General features: G+C 45.4%; 1 protein-coding gene across 1 annotated transcript in view; it reads right to left on the reverse strand.

The window, feature by feature from the left end:
• Positions 1–47: 47 nt before the first annotated feature.
• Positions 48–18,617, reverse strand: part of LOC139275730 (gamma-aminobutyric acid receptor subunit rho-3-like) — a 61,252-nt gene continuing 42,682 nt past the window's right edge. Inside the window, 3 exon segments of the mRNA XM_070892918.1 lie at positions 48–344; positions 14,997–15,210; positions 17,390–17,542. Coding sequence (XP_070749019.1) covers positions 59–344; positions 14,997–15,210; positions 17,390–17,542 — 653 coding nt within the window. The 3' untranslated portion in view covers positions 48–58.

An 18,617-nucleotide genomic window follows, 5' to 3' on the forward strand; every position in this document is an offset into this window, starting at 1 on the left:
ATTTCTAGGCATCAGTATACAATTCAGAAATAATAAAAAGGTTGGGAATGACTAAGGTTTATGAAAACAAGCACCAGTAAATAAAATTGAAAAGAATAAACAATGCAGGAAATAAAACCCTTGAGTAAGTATCAATAGCATGATTGTTCTTTATAATAATTTCAGTGACATTCCCCTTCACAGATTTCTTCCTGTTTAACTGTTGACCACCTGGATTTGAGCAAGATACACGTTCTCTGGCCTCAGTATTTGTTAATTTTAAACGAGCTTCGGCGTAGGCTGACAGGTCCAGCTGACTATCATGGTAACAGCCATCAAAAGCCATGGTTTGTGTCTGATTCAACCTAAAGGAATCCAAAAACTGAAAAATAAAAGTGCCTTTGTGATTATCACTAATATTGAGACATTTATATAAAAGTGACCGATAGACTTTAAAAGCAATCTTCCCATTTATAAATCAGTTTACTGCAGTCATTTATTAAGTGCATCTTCAACTCTGTAAAACCAAATGACTAAACAGTCAAATAATTTCAGGTTAATTAAAATCAGCTTCTTTCCTCCTTTTCATGTAACAATGGGATGAATTTTCTTCTAAGATTATGGGTCCTGTCATCAGGATTCAGGCCCTAGGATCAGGGAATTGCTGAGAACTGATCCTGGCTAGTTATCAGTTGACAATAGATGTATTTTTCCTGGTTTTTGTTGATCAGATCATGAAGGAATGGTGTTATAATGATTGGCATCAACACCGAGAACCCAACTATACAGAAACTCTTTCCAAGAGTTCTGAAGAACAGAAAGGTTTTTAAAGAAAACAGGATCTGTAAAGCTGCTCCCATAATACCAACATTCATACACCTAAGCTATTGCATCGAACTAGAAGCTACACCAAGTGCAGCATACGTTGGTAAATCACTGTTACCTTACTCAGCAGCCAATCTACACCATACGATTGGAACTATCAGTGGTAGGCAAGGTTACTCAACATTTATGGTGGTGCCTTCTTCCAGTCTAGCATAGGCACCATCTGCCCTGCCAGCCATGTGCCTGAGCCATCCATAGATGTATGAAACTACCGATTGACACCTTTTAAAGGCGAACACAACATGTAGCCACATACCTTTAAGTGACTGTATCCTTTTCCATGTTTTCACAATCCTTCACCAGCAGCCAGCATGAGACATGATATGAGCTGAGAGCTCACTTATACTACAGGTACAATGTCCAGAATCCGACTGTCCGAAAACCAGACATTTTTGCGGCAGCCAAGATGGCGACATCGGGCGGCTAGGGTTGAAGAAACCGGTAAAAACCGCAGCGCCGGGGGGGCCATGGGAGGCGAGAATTAGTGGGAATCAGCGAGGAGTGGTGGGTCGGCGGGCGGCGAGGAGTGCCAACAGCGAGGTCCGAAAACCAGCTCGGTCCCGGTGTTTCTGGATTTGGGACGTGTTAATTTTCTTGTCTGAAATCCGGAAAGATCTGAAAACAGGCACGGTTTCAGTCCCGAGGTTGCTGGATTTCAGACATTGTACCTGTATTATAATTAGAGAGACCCTGGAAATTTCACTGGACGCAAATCTGAGCTCAACGTATTGGCGTTGCGGGAGCAATCACTGACCCCATCAGTGCCGCTTCAGCCAGTATGTATGCAGAGGGTGTGCGAAGACGGGGCATCTGCAGCTGCGACACACCACGTGGATAATGATTAATTCAGCATGGATCTGGCAATGCAGCCTGAGACATTTGAGAGCTCCGAGGAGGAAGTGTATAGTGTACGTACGTTCCTAATAAAGAGCCAACTGATAATGATGGAGATCAAATTAAACGGCGTGCCGGTATCCATAGAATTAGACACGGGTGCGAATCAATCGATAATAAGCCAGAGGACTTTCAAAAACTGTGGGAGACCAAGGCAGAGAGACCCAAGCTGAGTCCGATAAATGCGAAGTTGCATACCTACACCAAAGAGCTCATACCAGTGATCGGTAGTGCAGCAGTAAGAGTGTCGTGTGAGGGAACTGTCATGTATTCAACTATCATTGTAACCCATGTATAAGCTGACCTAAGTTGTACACCTTGAGAACATTGACCACAAGGAGGTGAACTTGTGGGAGACACTCCTAACCTGGACTTTCAGGTATAAAAGGGGAAGCTCCACCCACCTTCATCACTTGAGGTCTTGGTAATAAAGGTAACTAGTCACAGAGTGACCTTCTCTCAAGTACGGGCCTCGTGTGCATTTATACTGTATAGTAAGGACATATCAGGAGCAGTTCATGATCCACCGTTATGGATTATCCCGGGCAATGGCCCATCATTATTCGGCAGGAGTTGGCTCGAGAAAATAAAATGGAAATGGTACGATATCAAAGCTTTGTCATCAGCGGATGATGATGTATGTGCTCAAGTGCTGAGCAAATTTCCCTCACTGTTTGAGCCGGGAATTGGCAGCTTCAAGGAAGCCAAGGTGCAGATTCACCTAGGCCCAGACGCAAGGCCCATCCATCACAAAGCCAGGGCGGTCCCGCACATGATGAGAGAAAAGGTCGAGCTCAAATTGGACAGGCTACAATGCGAAGGGGTCATCTCACCGGTCAAATTTAATGAATGGGCCAGCCCCATTGTTCTGGTGTTAAAGAGCGATGGCACGGTCAGGATTTTTGGAGCTACAAGGTCACGATCAACCAAGTTTCGAAACAAGATTAGTACCCGCTACCAAAAGCTGATGACCTGCTTGCAACGCTAGCCGGGGGAAAATCGTTCACCAAGTCTGATCTAACGTCGGCCTTCATGACACAGGAATTGGTTGAATCATCAACACGCAAAAGGACTGTTTATTTGCAACAGGTGCCCTTTTTGCATTCGTTCAGCGGCAGCCATATTTCAGAGAAACATGGAGAGCCTATGGAAATCCGTCCCCAGGATTGTGGTATTCCAAGACGACATCCTAGTCACAGGTCGTGACACCGCCAAAAACCTGCACAATCTGGAAGAGGTTCTGCGTCGTCTGGACAAAGTGGGACTCAGGCTGAAATGTTCAAAGTGCATTTTCTTGGCACCAGAGGTCAAATTCCTTGGACGAAAGATTGCTGCAGATGGAATCAAGCCTACAGACGCGAAAACAGAGGCCATCAAAAATGTGCCCGGGCCCCAGAATGTGACGGAGCTGCGTTCTTTCCTGGGTCTTCTCAACTACTTTGCTAACTTTTTATCCAAATTGAGCACAGTATTAGAGCCTTTGCACAAGCTGCTCAGGAAAGGAGACGACTGGGTGTGGGATGAACTTCAAGACAGAGCCTTTGAGAAGGCTCGAAACCTATTGTGTTCCCACAAGCTACTTGTACTGTATGACCCATGCAAGCATCTAGTTTTGACCTGTGATGCGTCGTCCTATGGGGTCGGCTATGTACTCCAGCAAGCCAATGAGTCAGATAAACTACAACGAGTTGCATACGCGTCTCGAAACCTGTCCAAGATGGAAAGAGCCTATGGCATGGTAGAGAAAGAGGCTTTAGCATGTGTTTATGGGATAAAAAAAATGCACCAGTACCTGTTTGGGTTTCGCTTCGAGCTGGAAACCGATCCCAAGCCGCTTATATCGTTGTTCTCGGAACAAAAAAGTTATCAATATCAACATGTCGTCCCGCATCCAGAGGTGGGCGCTGACATTATCTGCCTATGATTATGTCATTTGCCACAGACCAGGCACTGACAACTGTGCTGATGCATTGAGCCGGTTACCGTTGCCCACACCGGAGGTGGAAACGCCAATGCCTGCAGAGCAACTCATGGTCAAGAATGCCTTTGAGAGTGAAGGGTCGCCTGTCACTGCTCAACAAGTTAAGACCTGGACCAGCCAGGATCCGACCCTATCAGTTGTAAAATATTGTGTTCTTAACGGGGACTGGTCGATCATCCCCAAGGAAATGGGTGCTGAAACCAAACCGTACAGCCGTCGCAAAGATGAGCTTTCCATCCAGTCTGACTGTTTACTGTGGGGTAATCATGTTGTAATGCCCAAGAAAGGCAGGGCGAGATTTGTACGGGAGTTACATAGTATGCATCCTGGTATTTTCATGATGAAGGCCATCGCCAGGTGGCCTGGCATTGACTCGGACTTAGAGGCATGTGTGCATCAGTGCATCACTAGCATGCAGTTAAGCAATGTCCCAAAAGAAGCTCTGCTCAGTCTGTGGTCATGGCCATCCAAACCGTGGTCTAGAATCCACATTGACTTTGCAGGCCCCATCCTCGGTAAAATGCTTTTTGTGGTGGTGGATGCGTACTCCAAATGGATATAATGTGTGAGCATGTCATCCAGCACTTCCTCTGCCACCATCGAGAACCTGAGAGCCATGTTTGCCACACATGGTCTGCTAGACATCGTTGTCAGCGACAACGGACCGTGTTTCACGAGCCTGGAGTTTCAAGAGTTCATGAAACGCAACAGCATAAAACACGTGCGGTCAGCCCCGTTCAAACCCACGTCCAATGGTCAAGTGGAGCGGGCAGTTCAAATCATCAAGCCAAGCCTGAAACACGTAACTCACGGTTCCTTGCAGACACGCCTGTCACGCATACTGCTCAGTTACAGGACAAGGCCACACACACTCACCGAAGAGAACCTCAAAACCAGGCGCTCTCTTGTGTATGGAGAAAGAGTCAGACCGAACACTGTGAGCTCAAAGTAAAATGTGACCTTAGTCTTTTATTGCAGTCTCCATAGTGCCTCTCCAACCTGTGAAGCCTCCTTAAATACCTGTGCTCCCAAGGGATTATGGGATTCCTTGGGACTCCAGGGCATGAGCCTTCTGGTGGCCGTACAGAGTAAATACAAGTGTACATAGAAAACAACACTCCCCCAAAGTCAATAGGGTAATTATTTACAATGTGAGTCGATCTGGGGCCATTCTTGCCCTGGTTGATCGTCTCGGTGTGAAAGCTGGTGTTGTTGAATCTTTTGTTGGGCTCTCGCTGGGCTGCTATGCAACTGGCCTTGCTGGGCTGCCTGGTGTGTTGGGCCCTGCAGGGCTGCTGTGGATGATGGGTTCAACTTTGTGGTCAACCATGGTGCTGGTTGCCACTGATGTGTATGTTGGGGGATCAAAAAAGGTAGGACCCAAGGTGGGTTGCTCAGGATAGTCCGTGAATCTGAGTTTGATTTGGTCCAAGTGTTTCCGGTGGATGAGTCCATCTGAAAATTTGACCTGAAACACAGTGCTCCCCTCTTTGGCCATGACAGTGCCGGGAAGCCACTTAGGACCTTGTCCATAATTTAATACAAATACAGGATCATTGATTTCAATCTCGCGTGACACATTTGCGCTATCATGGTATGCACTTTGTTGAAGCCGCCTGCTCTCTATCTGTTCATGCAGATCAGGGTGAACTAACGAGAGCCTTGTCTTAAGTGCCCTTTTCATGAGCAGTTCAGCAGGTGGGATCCCAGTGAGTGAGTGGGGTCTTGGCGGTAGCTAAGCAGGACTCGGGATAGGCGAGTCTGCAGTGAGCCTTCAGTTACCCTCTTCAAGCCTTGCTTGATGGTTTGCACTGCTCTCTCTGCCTGACCATTGGACGCTGGTTTAAATGGTCAATGGTGTGACATGTTTGATCCCGTTAAGGGTCATGAATTCTTTGAACTCAGCACTGGTAAAACATGGTCCGTTGTCATTCACCAGGACATCGGGTAGGCCGTGTGTGGCAAACATGGCCCCCAGGCCTTCAGTAGTGGCAGCGGACGTGCTAGCCGACATTGTCTCACATTCAATCCACTTGGAGTACGCGTCTACAAGTACAAGGAACATTTTACCCAAAAACGGGCCTGCATTGTCGACGTGTACCATAGACCATGGTTTGGAGGGCCGAGACCATAAACTTAGCGGCGCCTCTCTGAGTACATTGCTTAACTGTGAGCATGTATTACATCTGTGAACGCAGGACTCTAAGTTCGCATCGCTACCGGGCCACCGCAAGTGGGATCTGGCTATCGCTTTCATCATTACGATGCTTGGATGGGTACTGTGGAGGTCATTGATGAAGGTGTCTCTGCCCTTCTTGGGGACCACTACTTGAGTGCCCCACAGAAGGCAGTCTGCCCGTGTAGATATTTCATCTTTGCGCCGCTGGAACGGCTTTATCTCTTCCTGCATTTCCAATGGAACACTGGACCAGCTCCCGTGAAGCACACAGCTTTTGACACGAGATAATATGGGGTCCTGGCTTGTCCAGGTTTTGATCTGCCAGGCAGTGACGGGTGATTGCTCACTCTCAAATGCTTCCATAACCATGGCTAGATCTGCGGGCTGCCATTTCCACCCCCGTGGTGGGCAATGACAGCCTACTGAGAGCATCGGCGCAGTTTTCTGTGTCTGACCTGTGGCGGATGGCATAGTTGTATGCGGACAACGTGAGCACCCATCTCTGGATGCGGGCCGATGCGTTGGTATTTATCCCTTTACTCTCGGAGAACAGGGATATAAGTGGCTTATGGTCGGTTTCCAATTCGAATTTTAGCTCAAACAGGTATTGATGCATTTTCTTTAACCCATAGACACATGCTAACGCTTCTTTCTCAATCATGCTGTAGGCTCTCTCAGTCTTAGACAGACTCCTGGATGCATAAGCAACCGGTTGCAGTTTCCAGAAATCATTAGCTTGTTGCAATACACACCCGACACCATATGATGACGCATCACATGCTAGTACCAAACGCTTACATGGATCATACAACACAAGCAATTTGTTTGAGCACAACAATTTTCTCACTTTTACAAAGGCGTTTTCTTGGCTTTTGCCCCAAACCCATTCATCCCCTTTTCATAGTAAGACATGTAGTGGTTCTAGCAGCGTGCTGAGACCCGATAAGAAGTTACCAAAGTAGTTCAGGAGTCCCAGAAACGACCGCAGCTCCGTCACGTTCTGTGGCCTCGATGCATTCTCGATTGCTTCCGTCTTTGCTTTGGTGGGCCTGATGCCGTCAGCCACGATCCTCCTTCCCAGGAACTCCACTTCAGGCACCAGGAAAACGCACTTCGAGCGTTTTAACCTGAGCCCAACGCAGTTGAGTTGACTAAGAACCTCCTCCAGGTTCTGCAGATGCTCGACTGTGTTCTGACCTGTGACCAAGATGTTGTCCTGGAAGACCACGGTGTATGGGACTGACTTCAGTAAGCTTTCCATGTTTCTCTGGAATATCGCTGCCGCCGATCGGATTCCAAGCGGGCATCTGTTATAAACAAAAAACCTTTGTGCGTGTTGATGCAGGTGAGGGCCTTCGATGATTCCTCCTGCGTCATGTAGGCTGAAGTCAGATCCAGCTTCGTGAATGCCTTCCCTCCTGCCAGCATTGCAAAGAGGTCGTCGGCCTTTGGTAGTAGGTATTGGTCCTGCAGGGAGAAACGATTGATAGTTACTTTGTAATCGCCATAGATTCTGACGGTGCCATCTCCCTTGAGGACTGGGATGATAGGACTGGCCCACTCATTGAACTTGATTGGGGAAATGATGCCCTCTCTTTGCAGCCGGTCTAGCTCGATCTCTACCCCTTCTCTCGTCATGTATGGTACTGCTCTCGCCTTGTGATGGATAGGTCGTGCCCCCGGAATTAGGTGGATCTGCACTTTTGCTCCTTGGAATTTCCCAATACCTGGTTCGAACAGCGAAGGAAATTTGTTAAAGACATGGGCACACAAAGTGTCGTTAGCAGGCGATAGCGCTTGGACGTCGTCCCAGTTCCAGTGTATCTTTCCCAGCCAGCTCCTGCCGAGCAGCGTGGGACCATCGCCCGGTAGCACCCAGAGTCATAGCTTGTGCACCGCTCCATCGTAGGAGACCTATACCATAGCACTGCCGATTACAGGAATCTGTTCTTTCGTGTAAGTTCTTAGTTTCGTGCGAACTGGAGTTAAGACTGGCCTTGAAGCCTTATTGCACCACAACCTTTCGAAAGTCTTTTTGCCCATGATGGACTGGCTCGCACCTGTGCCCAGCTCCATAGACACCACGAGTCCATTTGGTTCAACATTCATCATTATCGGGGGACAATTCGTGTCCCCATGTACCTCTGCCTCCTCGATCTGAGGCTCTGGTTCGTCATGATCCTCCATGGATCTGTCCTCCTCTGAAACATGGTGGTTTGCAGGTTTAACAGGCTTTGCAGCTCGCCTGCACACTCATTGGAGGTGTCCCATTGTTCTACAGCCCTTGCAAATGTATTCTTTCAATTGGCATGAATGGAAACGATGATCACCCCCACAGCGCCAAGAAGATATTAATGGCCTTGCATTCATCACCCTTGATGGTGGACTCTGAGACATCTGCGGATGTGTAGCTGCAGGTATATGTGAACTGCCCTGTACATTACGATTTGAAAGCATCATCACTTTGTTCACAGTACTTGTAGCAGCACTTGTGTGCTGAGAGATTTGCTTCGTATTGTCACTGGTGGCAATGAACGCTTGGCCTATCGCTATGGCCTTACTCAAGGTTGGGGTCTCTGCAGTCAAAAGTTTGTGAAGTATGGTTTCATGGCCAATGCCAAGTATGAAAAGTCTCTGAGCATCTGCTCCAAATGTCCTTCAAATTCGCAATGTCCTGCAAGGCGTCTTAGCTCAGCGACATAACTCACCACTTCCTGCCTTCAGACCGTTTGTAGGTATAGAACCGATACCTTGTCACCAGAATGCTTTCCTTCGGGTTCAAATGCTCTCGGACCAGTGTGCACAAATCATCGTACGATTTCTCCGTGGGTTTCGTTAGAGTGAGCAGATTCGTCATGAGGCCATACTTTGGTGCCCCACAGACGGTGAGGAGGATTGCCCTTCGTTTCGCAGGACTCTCTTCCCCGTCTAGCTCGTTGGCCATGAAGTATTGGTTGAGTCGCTCCACAAAAGTTTCCCAATCATCTCCCTCTGAGAATTTCTCCAGGATGCCCACTGTTCTCTGCATCTTTGGGTTCGCTATCTGTATCTTGTCACCAGTTGTTGTGTATGAAGAGTCAGACTGAACACTGTGAGCTCAAAGTAAAGTGTGACCATAGTCTTTTATTGCAGGTCTCCAGAGTGCCTCTCCAACCTGTGAAGCCTCCTTAAATACCTGTGCTCCCAAGGGATTATGGGTTCCCTTGGGACTCCAGTGGACGAGCCCTCTTGTGGCTGTACAGAATAAATACAAGTGTACATATATAACATCTCTAGTCTATCCTGACCTTAACGATTATGTCGAAACCCGACGTCGACGCCAGCAGTAGTATCACAACCGTGCCGCATTGTCACGCGACATATCTGTAAATGACCCAGTGTATGTACTTAACCATGGTCAAGAGCCCACGTGGCTCCCGGGCAATGTTATGGATAAGGAGGGTGACCGGGTGTATATGGTTAAGCACAAGAATGGGCAGATGTGCAGGAAACACATTGATCAAATCAAGCTAAGAAGCACTGATGACCCGGAACAGTTGGGAGAAGACACCATGAGCTTTGACGACTAAACAACTCACATCCAGCCAGCAGAAGGACCCACTGAGGTCAACGCCCAGCCCCAAGTCATGAGAGACTCGGAAAGCACTGGGATTGAACGGAGACGGTCAACCAGGGAGTGAAGGGCTCCAGACTGTCTGAACTTGTAATATGGACTTGTGCCAAGAACTGTGGGGGCGAGGGGATGGGAATGATGTAAAGTATGTACATAAAGGTCTGCCCATCATCAGGGGGCACTACCATCGGAGGTCCTAGGCTCATAGGTACACTCGTGCTGGGCCCGGTTTATAACCTGAACTTCACCTTTGCATCTTCACGTCTGAAGCCATTAAAGACTGACCAGGTTACACCTAGTCACTGGCTCACAGTACGGAGTTCATTGTATCATTTCATACACCACAATGAGAAAAGCCAATTTTGTTGGAAAAGGTAAACTCTCTGCATGTTCTGCAAAGCTCATGCCTTTTTAAACTAATACAACTGGTGTTTTTCTACAGCAAGAAAATAAAGTTTTATCCAGTAAAATATCCTAAAACAACCTGTGGGGCCAATTATATAGCTTGTGATCTGTACTGGGGGCATAAATATAAGACAGCCAACTAAGAGAACAAATAAACAATTTAGGAGGAATTTCTTTACACAGAGTGGTGACAATGTGGAACTCACTGTCACATGCAGTGATTGAAGCAGATAGCATTGACACATTTAAGGGAAGACTTGATGCATACATGACAGAAAAAGGTATAGAGAGATATAGGGGCAAGGTGGGAAGAGTGCAAGGAGGCTCGGGAAGAGTAGAAGAACTGGCATAGATCTCAAAGGTCTGTATTTGATTGTTAAATGACTAAATATACTTTGTGTGTGTGTGTGTTTATTTCTGGCTCTCTCTCTATCCTTGTGTATGTCTGTGATTCTATCTGTTCTTGGGTGGTTCTGTGTGTGTGAAACTGGTTCTCACTCTGCATCCTTGCATGTGATTGTGGTTCTCAATCTTTATATTTCTGTGTGATTTTCTCTGTTTGTGTGTGTGTGTACTGCAATTCTCTCTGTACCCCTGTTGGTATCTGTGCTTTATTCTCCCTCTCTCCCTGTGTGTCGGTGGTTTTCTCCCTGTATTCCTGTGTCCTTGTGGTTCTCCCTCTTTTCCTTCTGTGTGTCTGATTCATCCTCCCTCTCCTTGGGTGATTTGGGCTGCTCCAGACCTGCACTGCTGCCAGCTCCAGACCTGCACTGCTGCCAGCTCCAGACCTGCACTGCTGCCAGCTCCAGACCTGCACTGCTGCCAGCTCCAGACCTGCACTGCTGCCAGCTCCAGACCTGCACTGCTGCCAGCTCCAGACCTGCTATCTCATTCAATGTTGGCCTGCTCCAGGACCACTTTCCTCCATGATGGCTACTCCAGATCCAGATTGAACCATAAAATCCAACAAATGGCATGTTCAAACTTTCTTACCCCATCCTCACTGCTGTGCTTCAGCTACCTCCCTCCAACTCACAAAAAGCAAGGTCCCACTCTCCTTGGCTCCCATAATACTGAACTCCCAACTTGTTTTACTTGACTCCAGCAATATTCACCAGCTCTCTTTCCTGGGTCCAGACTCACTGCCTCTCTTTCCTGGACCCATCTCTCTTTCATGGCCTCTCTCTCACTGCTTTTCTTTCCTGTTACCCTGTGACGCAGGCTAATTTTAGTTGATTTAATTCTGCAGCCTTGGAAAGTTCTGCATTTAGGAACGTAGGAAACATAGGAACAGGAGTAGGCCATTGAGCCACTCAAGCCTGTTCCGCTATTCAGCGAGACCTTGGCTGAACTATGACCTTACTCCATATATCCGCCTTTGGCCCATATCCCTTAATACCTTTGGTTAACAATAAGCCATCAATCATAGATTTAAAATAAACAATTGATCTAGCGTCAATTGCCGTTTGCAGAAGAGAGTTACAAATCTCTACCACCCTTTGTGTGTAGAAGTGTTTCCTAATTTCACTCCTGAAAGATCTGGCTGTAATTTTTAAGATTATGCCCCCTAGTCCTAGGCTCACCAACTAGTGAAATAGTTTCTCTCTATCTACGATATCTGTTCCTCTTAATATCTTGAAAACTTTGATCAGATCACCCCTTAACCTTCTAAATTCTAGGGAATACAATCCTAATTTGTATAATCTCTCCCCATAATTGGAGTCCGGGTATCATTCTGGTAAACCTACGCTGCACTCCCTCCAAGGCCAATATATCCTTCCTAAAGTGTGGTGCCCAGAACTGCTCACAGTACTCCAGGTGTGATGTAATCAGGGTTTTGTATAGCTGCAGAATAACTTTTAACCCCTTGTATTATAGTCCTCTAGATATAAAGGCCAGCATTCCATTAGTCCTTTTGGTTATTTTCTGTACCTGTTCGTGACATTTTAATGATCTATGTACCTGGATCTCCCAAAGTCTCTTTGGACCTCCACTGTTTTTAGCTTTTCACCATTTAGAAAGTACCCTGTTCTATCCATTTTAGGTCCAAAGTGGATGATCTCATATTTGCCTACATTGAAATCCATTTGCCACAGTTTTGCCTATTTACTTAATCTGTTGATATCCCTTTGTAATGTTATGCTTTCATCCACAAATAACTACAATGCTGCATATCTTTGTGTCAATTGACAAATTTTGATATATGGCTTTCTATGTTATTAATACATACTGTGAATAGTTGAGGTCCCAACACAGATCCTTGTGGGACACCACCAGTCACATCCTGCCAATTAGAGTACTTACCCATTATCCCTACTGCCTGTCAGCAGCCGCTGAGTAAATTTCCTAACCAGGTCAGTAATTTGCCTTCAATTCCATGGGCTTCCACCTTAGTTAACAGTCTCTTATGTGGGACTTTAGCAAATGCCTACTGGAAGTCCATATAAATAACATCCATAGACATTCCCCTGTCCACTACTTTAGTCACCTCCTCAAAAACCTCATTCAGATTTGTCAAGCATGACCTACCTTTCACAAATCCATGCTGGCTCTCTTAGTGCTGCTTTTGGCTGATTTATCCAGAAATAGTAGCACTGAATGCAACCCATTCTAAGCCAAACAGTTAAAATCGGTTGAAGAAGAAATATCATATAGGGGAGAAATTCAGTTGGGCCTCTGTTACGCCTTTAATCCAGGTGGAGTGGTACTTTTAGCGCCTTGAAAAATGTTGCGCCTCCCGCCCAGAAATTCATCAAAATGGGTCGAAGAGCTGACAGGGGTGATAAATCAGTTGTTGCACACCAAAGCTACGGGGGGGGGGGCGGTGGGGGGGGGGGGTCCGATAACGAAAGTTTGGTCGGTACATTTTGCGGATCCACTGCGCATGCGTGGAACTCCGAATCAGATCCCGGGAAAAGACGACTCTTAAAATCAAGTATGTGCAAGTAGGCAGACAACGAGTGCACCTCTAGCAGCCTTTGAGGCACTGCTAGAGGCCGTGGAAGGGCATCCCCCAGAGTGTTTAGGAGGCTGTGGAGAGAGGTGGCACAGCACGTTTCTGCCCACGGCATGGTGCAGAGGACCGCGACTCAATGTAGGAAGAAATTCAATAACCTTACTAGGGTCGTCAGGATGTGTACTCGTTACATTATCCTTGCAATGCATTCATGTGAGCTTCACTGCTTCACACTGCCCACACATTCTCTGTTTATGCCAGGCCATGTTCCTCATTGCTATACACACCCTCATAGCCTCCCCAGACATGCCCCATCCATCCAAGCGTCTCTCACCTAGCACCCGACTCAGCCTGAGGACATCTACCAACCCTCCATATACGGTCACAGGTCTTCAGCCTCATACTTACTCGTAGCCCCTTGTGCCCAGACCCCACCTTTTACATATCCACTGTGAGCTGCCACGCAGTCTGAGATGCAGACATTCACACGTCACAACATTAGTAGTGAGTCACTTACTACAGACACATGTTGCACACCAGTAGGTACAGACCCACTGACAACTTATTGTTTTGCTCATTGCAGGCCAAGCTCGCCCACAACAGGTGAAAGCAGGAGCAGACAGGAGGAGGGGAGCCAGACCTCCAGGACCTCACCGCCATCGAGGAGCGAGTGTCTGCCCTTATGCGCCCACTGGGCGGAGCAGTGGCGGCCGGGTTCTCAAAGGGATTTCAGTTTTCTGTGACGGCTCTGACCCTTGATCCCACATGCCCACAACCTGCATCTGCAAAATAATGATGCCCACTTCTTCTTGCCTTCCTGCCCCCTTCCCACTGCTACCTGCTACCCACACTTATGTTGCTTTGTGCTTACAGATGATGAACCAAATGAGCCCGTCAGCCAGTGACCTCACATGAGGGGGAGGATGAGGAGGATGTCCAGATATCTGTGGCGACCAACTCGGGCTGGAATAAAGATGGATCAGGTTGCACCTGTGAGTTTACAGTAACCAGACTCTTGAGTCATTACAATTGGCAACGAGGTAATTTAAGAGCCTGCGCATGTGCAATGGGCATGGTTGGAATCCTGGAGAGATTCGTGAAGGGCGAGGATTGGGCGGATTTTGTCGACCGCCTGGAACAATATTTTGTGGCCAACGGCATGGAGGCAGAGGCCTACTCAGTCAAGTGCAGGGCAGTTTTCCTCACCATTTGTGGTCCGAAAATTTATGCCTCATGAAGAATCTGCTCTCGCCTGTACGTCTGGCGGAAAAAGGATACGAGGAATTGTGTACATTGGTGGGTAACCATCTGAAGCCACAAGAGGGAATCATTATATCATGCTACTGTTTCTACATGCATGTTTGTGCTGAGGGCCAGATAAAGTTGGGATTTGTCGCCGACCTGCGTTTCCTCATCCCTTTAAGTAGCCACCAACTCTGCAAGCCTGTACTGACCTTTTTTACAGATCTTGTCAATGAGGCGCACACACCGAATTTACCGTCCGGGGCGCAAGCGTGTGCGTTGCACCAGGATTACGTCATGATCGGAGTGATCATCAGCAGCCAGGCGCTACTGGTTTGCGTCCCCGCTGAGCCTCTAATGAATTTTCCGTCGGGGTGCTAAAAACTACACGCCCAGTCGCTAAGCTCTAACGCTCCCATTAATGCCCCCTCAGGCCGTTAACTGAGGCTATAGATAACCGAAAATCCAATGTATTTATCTCATTTGCATTAAATTATAATAGGCCCATCCATTTGTAAGGTGGTATATTAATTATGCTTTTTACATGAATGGAAATGAGGACTTAATTGATAAGGTTGGGGGAAAGCCTCTGTTGGATTTTATAGGAGAATTGGGTTTAGATGTAGATATTGCTGTTGATCGAATATGCAGAGCTTTGTTAGATGTTGTATTTTGTTGCAAATGTAAATGTTGCCACTGTGAGAGTGATACTGCCAAATTATGTCACAATCACTTCGAACTCAATTTCAGCAAGTTGGAATGCAGATACTGTAATAAGGAAAAGTACTTTACATAATGCATGAAGTGAACCTTTAAAGAACTTTCTCAATCTCTATTTCATATACACATTTTTTAAATTAACGATGTTAGTCATCTTACCTTGGCTCTCAGTTTCATTTTTTTCCTTTCTTCGATGGTAGTTAAGTAATTTACAGCCGCGTATTCAATTATAGAAAGGAAGACAAAGAGAAAGCTGACCCAGAGGTAGATATCCACAGCTTTGACGTAAGATACTCGAGGCATGGATGCATTCACTCCAGTTATAATTGTCGACATTGTCAGAACAATTGTTATTCCTTTCAATGGAAAAGAAAGAAGTAGGTGCAAAGATTATTGACGATACGAGGCAGACAGTAGTTAAAAGAACTTGGGCCCAAAATTCTGGTCTGGATCAAAAGCAGAGGATGGGTGGATCATCCATCTGTGGTCAGAATCTCCTGTTCTGTTGGGATTTTGCCCCATTTTTTTTGATCACTCAATCCATGATGGTGGCAGTTAAACTATTCAAGCACTGCCACCAGCAGGAATTTAGAAAGAATGCAGCCTGGAATCTTGTGTGACCAGTTCTTTCTGGAGTTTTTTTTATTCGTTCATGGGATGTGGACCACTTCTCAAGGACAAATAGGGATGGGCAATAAATGCTGGCCTTGCCAGCGATGCTCACACCCCAGGAACAAATTTTTTAAAAGTGCTATTAGGAATATAAAAATCTCTACAAGTACAAGCTCAAAATTTATGGGATCAACACTCAGTACAAAAATTTCAGCAAGCATTTTAATGGACAGTTTCAGAAGGTGTGCACTGAATCATACTGAATTCATAGTATGAAGTTAAATTAACTGCAGGCAATTCAGGGTTATGCACTAATATCAAAAAATAGGTAATTCAGTTTGGATACAAAAGCATGAATTTCCTCAATGCCACTTACACCAAAATTGACACCAGTTTCTGTGCCAATGGAACTTATGCCCAAATGTCCTGCAGTGCATATGGCACAGAATAAGTGGCACAAGTGCATGCCACCAATAGGAGTAAAAGTGTGTGGGCTGCTTACTTCTGCTTTGACACCTCCCTCTCAGAGGCTCTTGCCTCCGCTGGTCATCTTCCTCTTCCATTATTATGCAGTACAGGGATATGGTCATTGGGAAAACCATTCTAGATGCTTGGTCCTTCTCAGCATGGAAGTGAGGGGGGGTGGGGGCGGTGATTGCAGTGGGAGGAGCAGAAGCCTGAAAAATTATGTCACTGAGACTGACAGCACTTGATTAAGTATAGTGCAGGTCTCAGCAAAAAAAGGTTAAATCACAAAATGGGTATTGAACTCCAGAAATCTCTGTTACATTGATATCTGGTGACCTTGGGCGTGCTGCACCTAAATATACAGACGTAAATCTACACCAGCGCATTACTGCCGTAAATGCAGGAAACTTGCGTGATCTGTTCCTTGGCATGGGATATAGTTAAGTAATGAGTGGCACAGAGTTTCAGGGAATGTGTCGCAAAAGCAGCACAATAGATTGAGGAAACTCATGTGTAGTGATGGTTCATCATAAAACTGGTATAATGAGTTCCCTCAAAAAGAAAAATCGGCATTATACCGCTCTTATACCATAGTTATGCCAACAGTTATAAGGAAGTTTTTGGCCAATAATTTCTATAAAACAAGGCAATGTGTAGGTTAAGGGATTCTGAGCAACCGAGTGAGAGATTCTGTATCAGACTGGCCTGAGCTTCAGTTGTAATGAAAATTCAGAGAGTTTTATGAAACTTAAGCCTAAATGTCCATCTTATTATTGAATGTTAACAATTGGAATTTATCCTTATCCTAAATCTCAGAAAAGTGCTCTCAGCCATACCAGGTGGGATTTTAAAATTTGTAGTTTTATTTCAGAGTTTTGTGCTCACGTTATTATCTTGTGCAAGGACATGTGCTAAAATAGAGCTATTTTATCCTTCATATATCTGATGATCCATGCATATCCTCATGTATCTGATTCTCCTCATATCTCTGACACATGTATTTGATTCTCCTCATATCTCTGCTCCATTTCCAAGACCCCCTCCATGTATCATGGTCCCTAACCCAGCCATGTAGCTCCAACATTAAATGTCGCTGATTTCCGTACTTTCACTCTTGCACTGTCAAGAAACAGTAATAGGAGCTGAAGCAATTCCAGTTATTTGAAACCAGCTAAGTAAAGGGAGCAGATTCAACCCAGTTTCTGGTGAATGTTAGCACACAGCACAATACTGCTTATCATTTGGGACTGACTGGCACTAAATTGTCAATCACATTCTGGATGATAAATGGAAAAAATTACACTAGAGTTGTAGGAAGTCTCTTGTGAGGTTTTAAGTTAAGGTACATTGTTTCGTTTCATGTAATCTGAGCGTGCTTCATGCTGGCATTGACCATATTGATAGACTTCACCTTGATAAACACAAGACACAATAAAGCAAACAAAAATAAGTTACCCAGTGAAACCCGAGCTGGGACTGCTCTTCTGTCAATCCAGAAAGAAACCCAGGACAGCATGACCATTAACATGGTTGGAAAATAAGTTTGTAAAAGAAAAAAGAAAATGTGCCTCCTTAGGATGAAATTAATAAACAATCTGTTGTACCAACCTGAGGAGAAAAAAAAAGTTACAAAGAAAGTTATGGTAAAATTTCCTCTCATATATGTTTTCTTTTACTATAAACCCAAAAAGTAGTTAGTTATATGTTTCAAAGTAAGGGAAAGAATTTTGATGACTAATTAGAGTATGTAACACTATAATTTTCAGGAGCTTCAATATTACAAAGATCTGTGATTTGCATTTTATATACAGTTTTCTGCAAAAAGTATTGCGGATTTGAATATATGCTAATTTTATTTTTTGCAAACTTATTTGTTAAAATTGCAGAAACATCCAATAGTATTTGAATGAAAATGAATTTAACTACGTTAGCTTTCCTGTTGTCGTAGTTTTACCAATTATCATATTTGCCAGTCATTTTTTATGTCATTTTACAAGATATTTCTGTTTCTATTTTAAACACAATTAGGCCCCAAGTTTCCACATGATTTGCTCCTGATTTTTAGGAGCAACTGGTGGAGAACGGAGTATCTTAGAAATCGGAATTCTCCACATTTAAGTTTTCTGCAGTTCTAGTCAGGTAAAACAGTTTCACTTTTGAACAGAATTTTTTTTTCAAAAGGGGGCGTGTCCGGCCACTGACGCCTGATTTGAAAGTTTCCACAGTGAAAACGTACTCCAAACTAACTTAGAATGGAGCAAGTGAAGATTTTTGTGGGCTTGAAAAAACCTTGTCTACAGATTAAAAAATCAGGCGCAGGTTACAAATTAGGCGTCGGGAACGAGGTGGGGGGGGGAAGGGAAGTCATTAAATTCTACAATAAATCCTTAGTTATACTTATACAAATATTATACAAATAAATCCAACCTGAATAAAAATTTATAAGCAAAGAAAAGATTAAATAAACCATGTTCCTACCTGTGTGAAAGTGCTTCAGGCAGGCCTTTCAGGCAGCGGTTTGCCGTCGGGACCGACCGACGGCAGGGGGAGGGAGGGAGAAAGCTGCAGGAAGCCTCATTACTTGAGGCAGCCGTTTGCCGTCGGGCCTGACGGACGACGGGGGGAGAAAGCTGCAAGAAGCCTCAGTGCTGATCATGGAAGGGCAATGTGGTTTTATTAAAAA

The sequence above is a fragment of the Pristiophorus japonicus genome, chromosome 11 (genome assembly GCF_044704955.1).
Source record: "Pristiophorus japonicus isolate sPriJap1 chromosome 11, sPriJap1.hap1, whole genome shotgun sequence".
Lineage (NCBI taxonomy): Eukaryota > Metazoa > Chordata > Chondrichthyes > Pristiophoridae > Pristiophorus > Pristiophorus japonicus.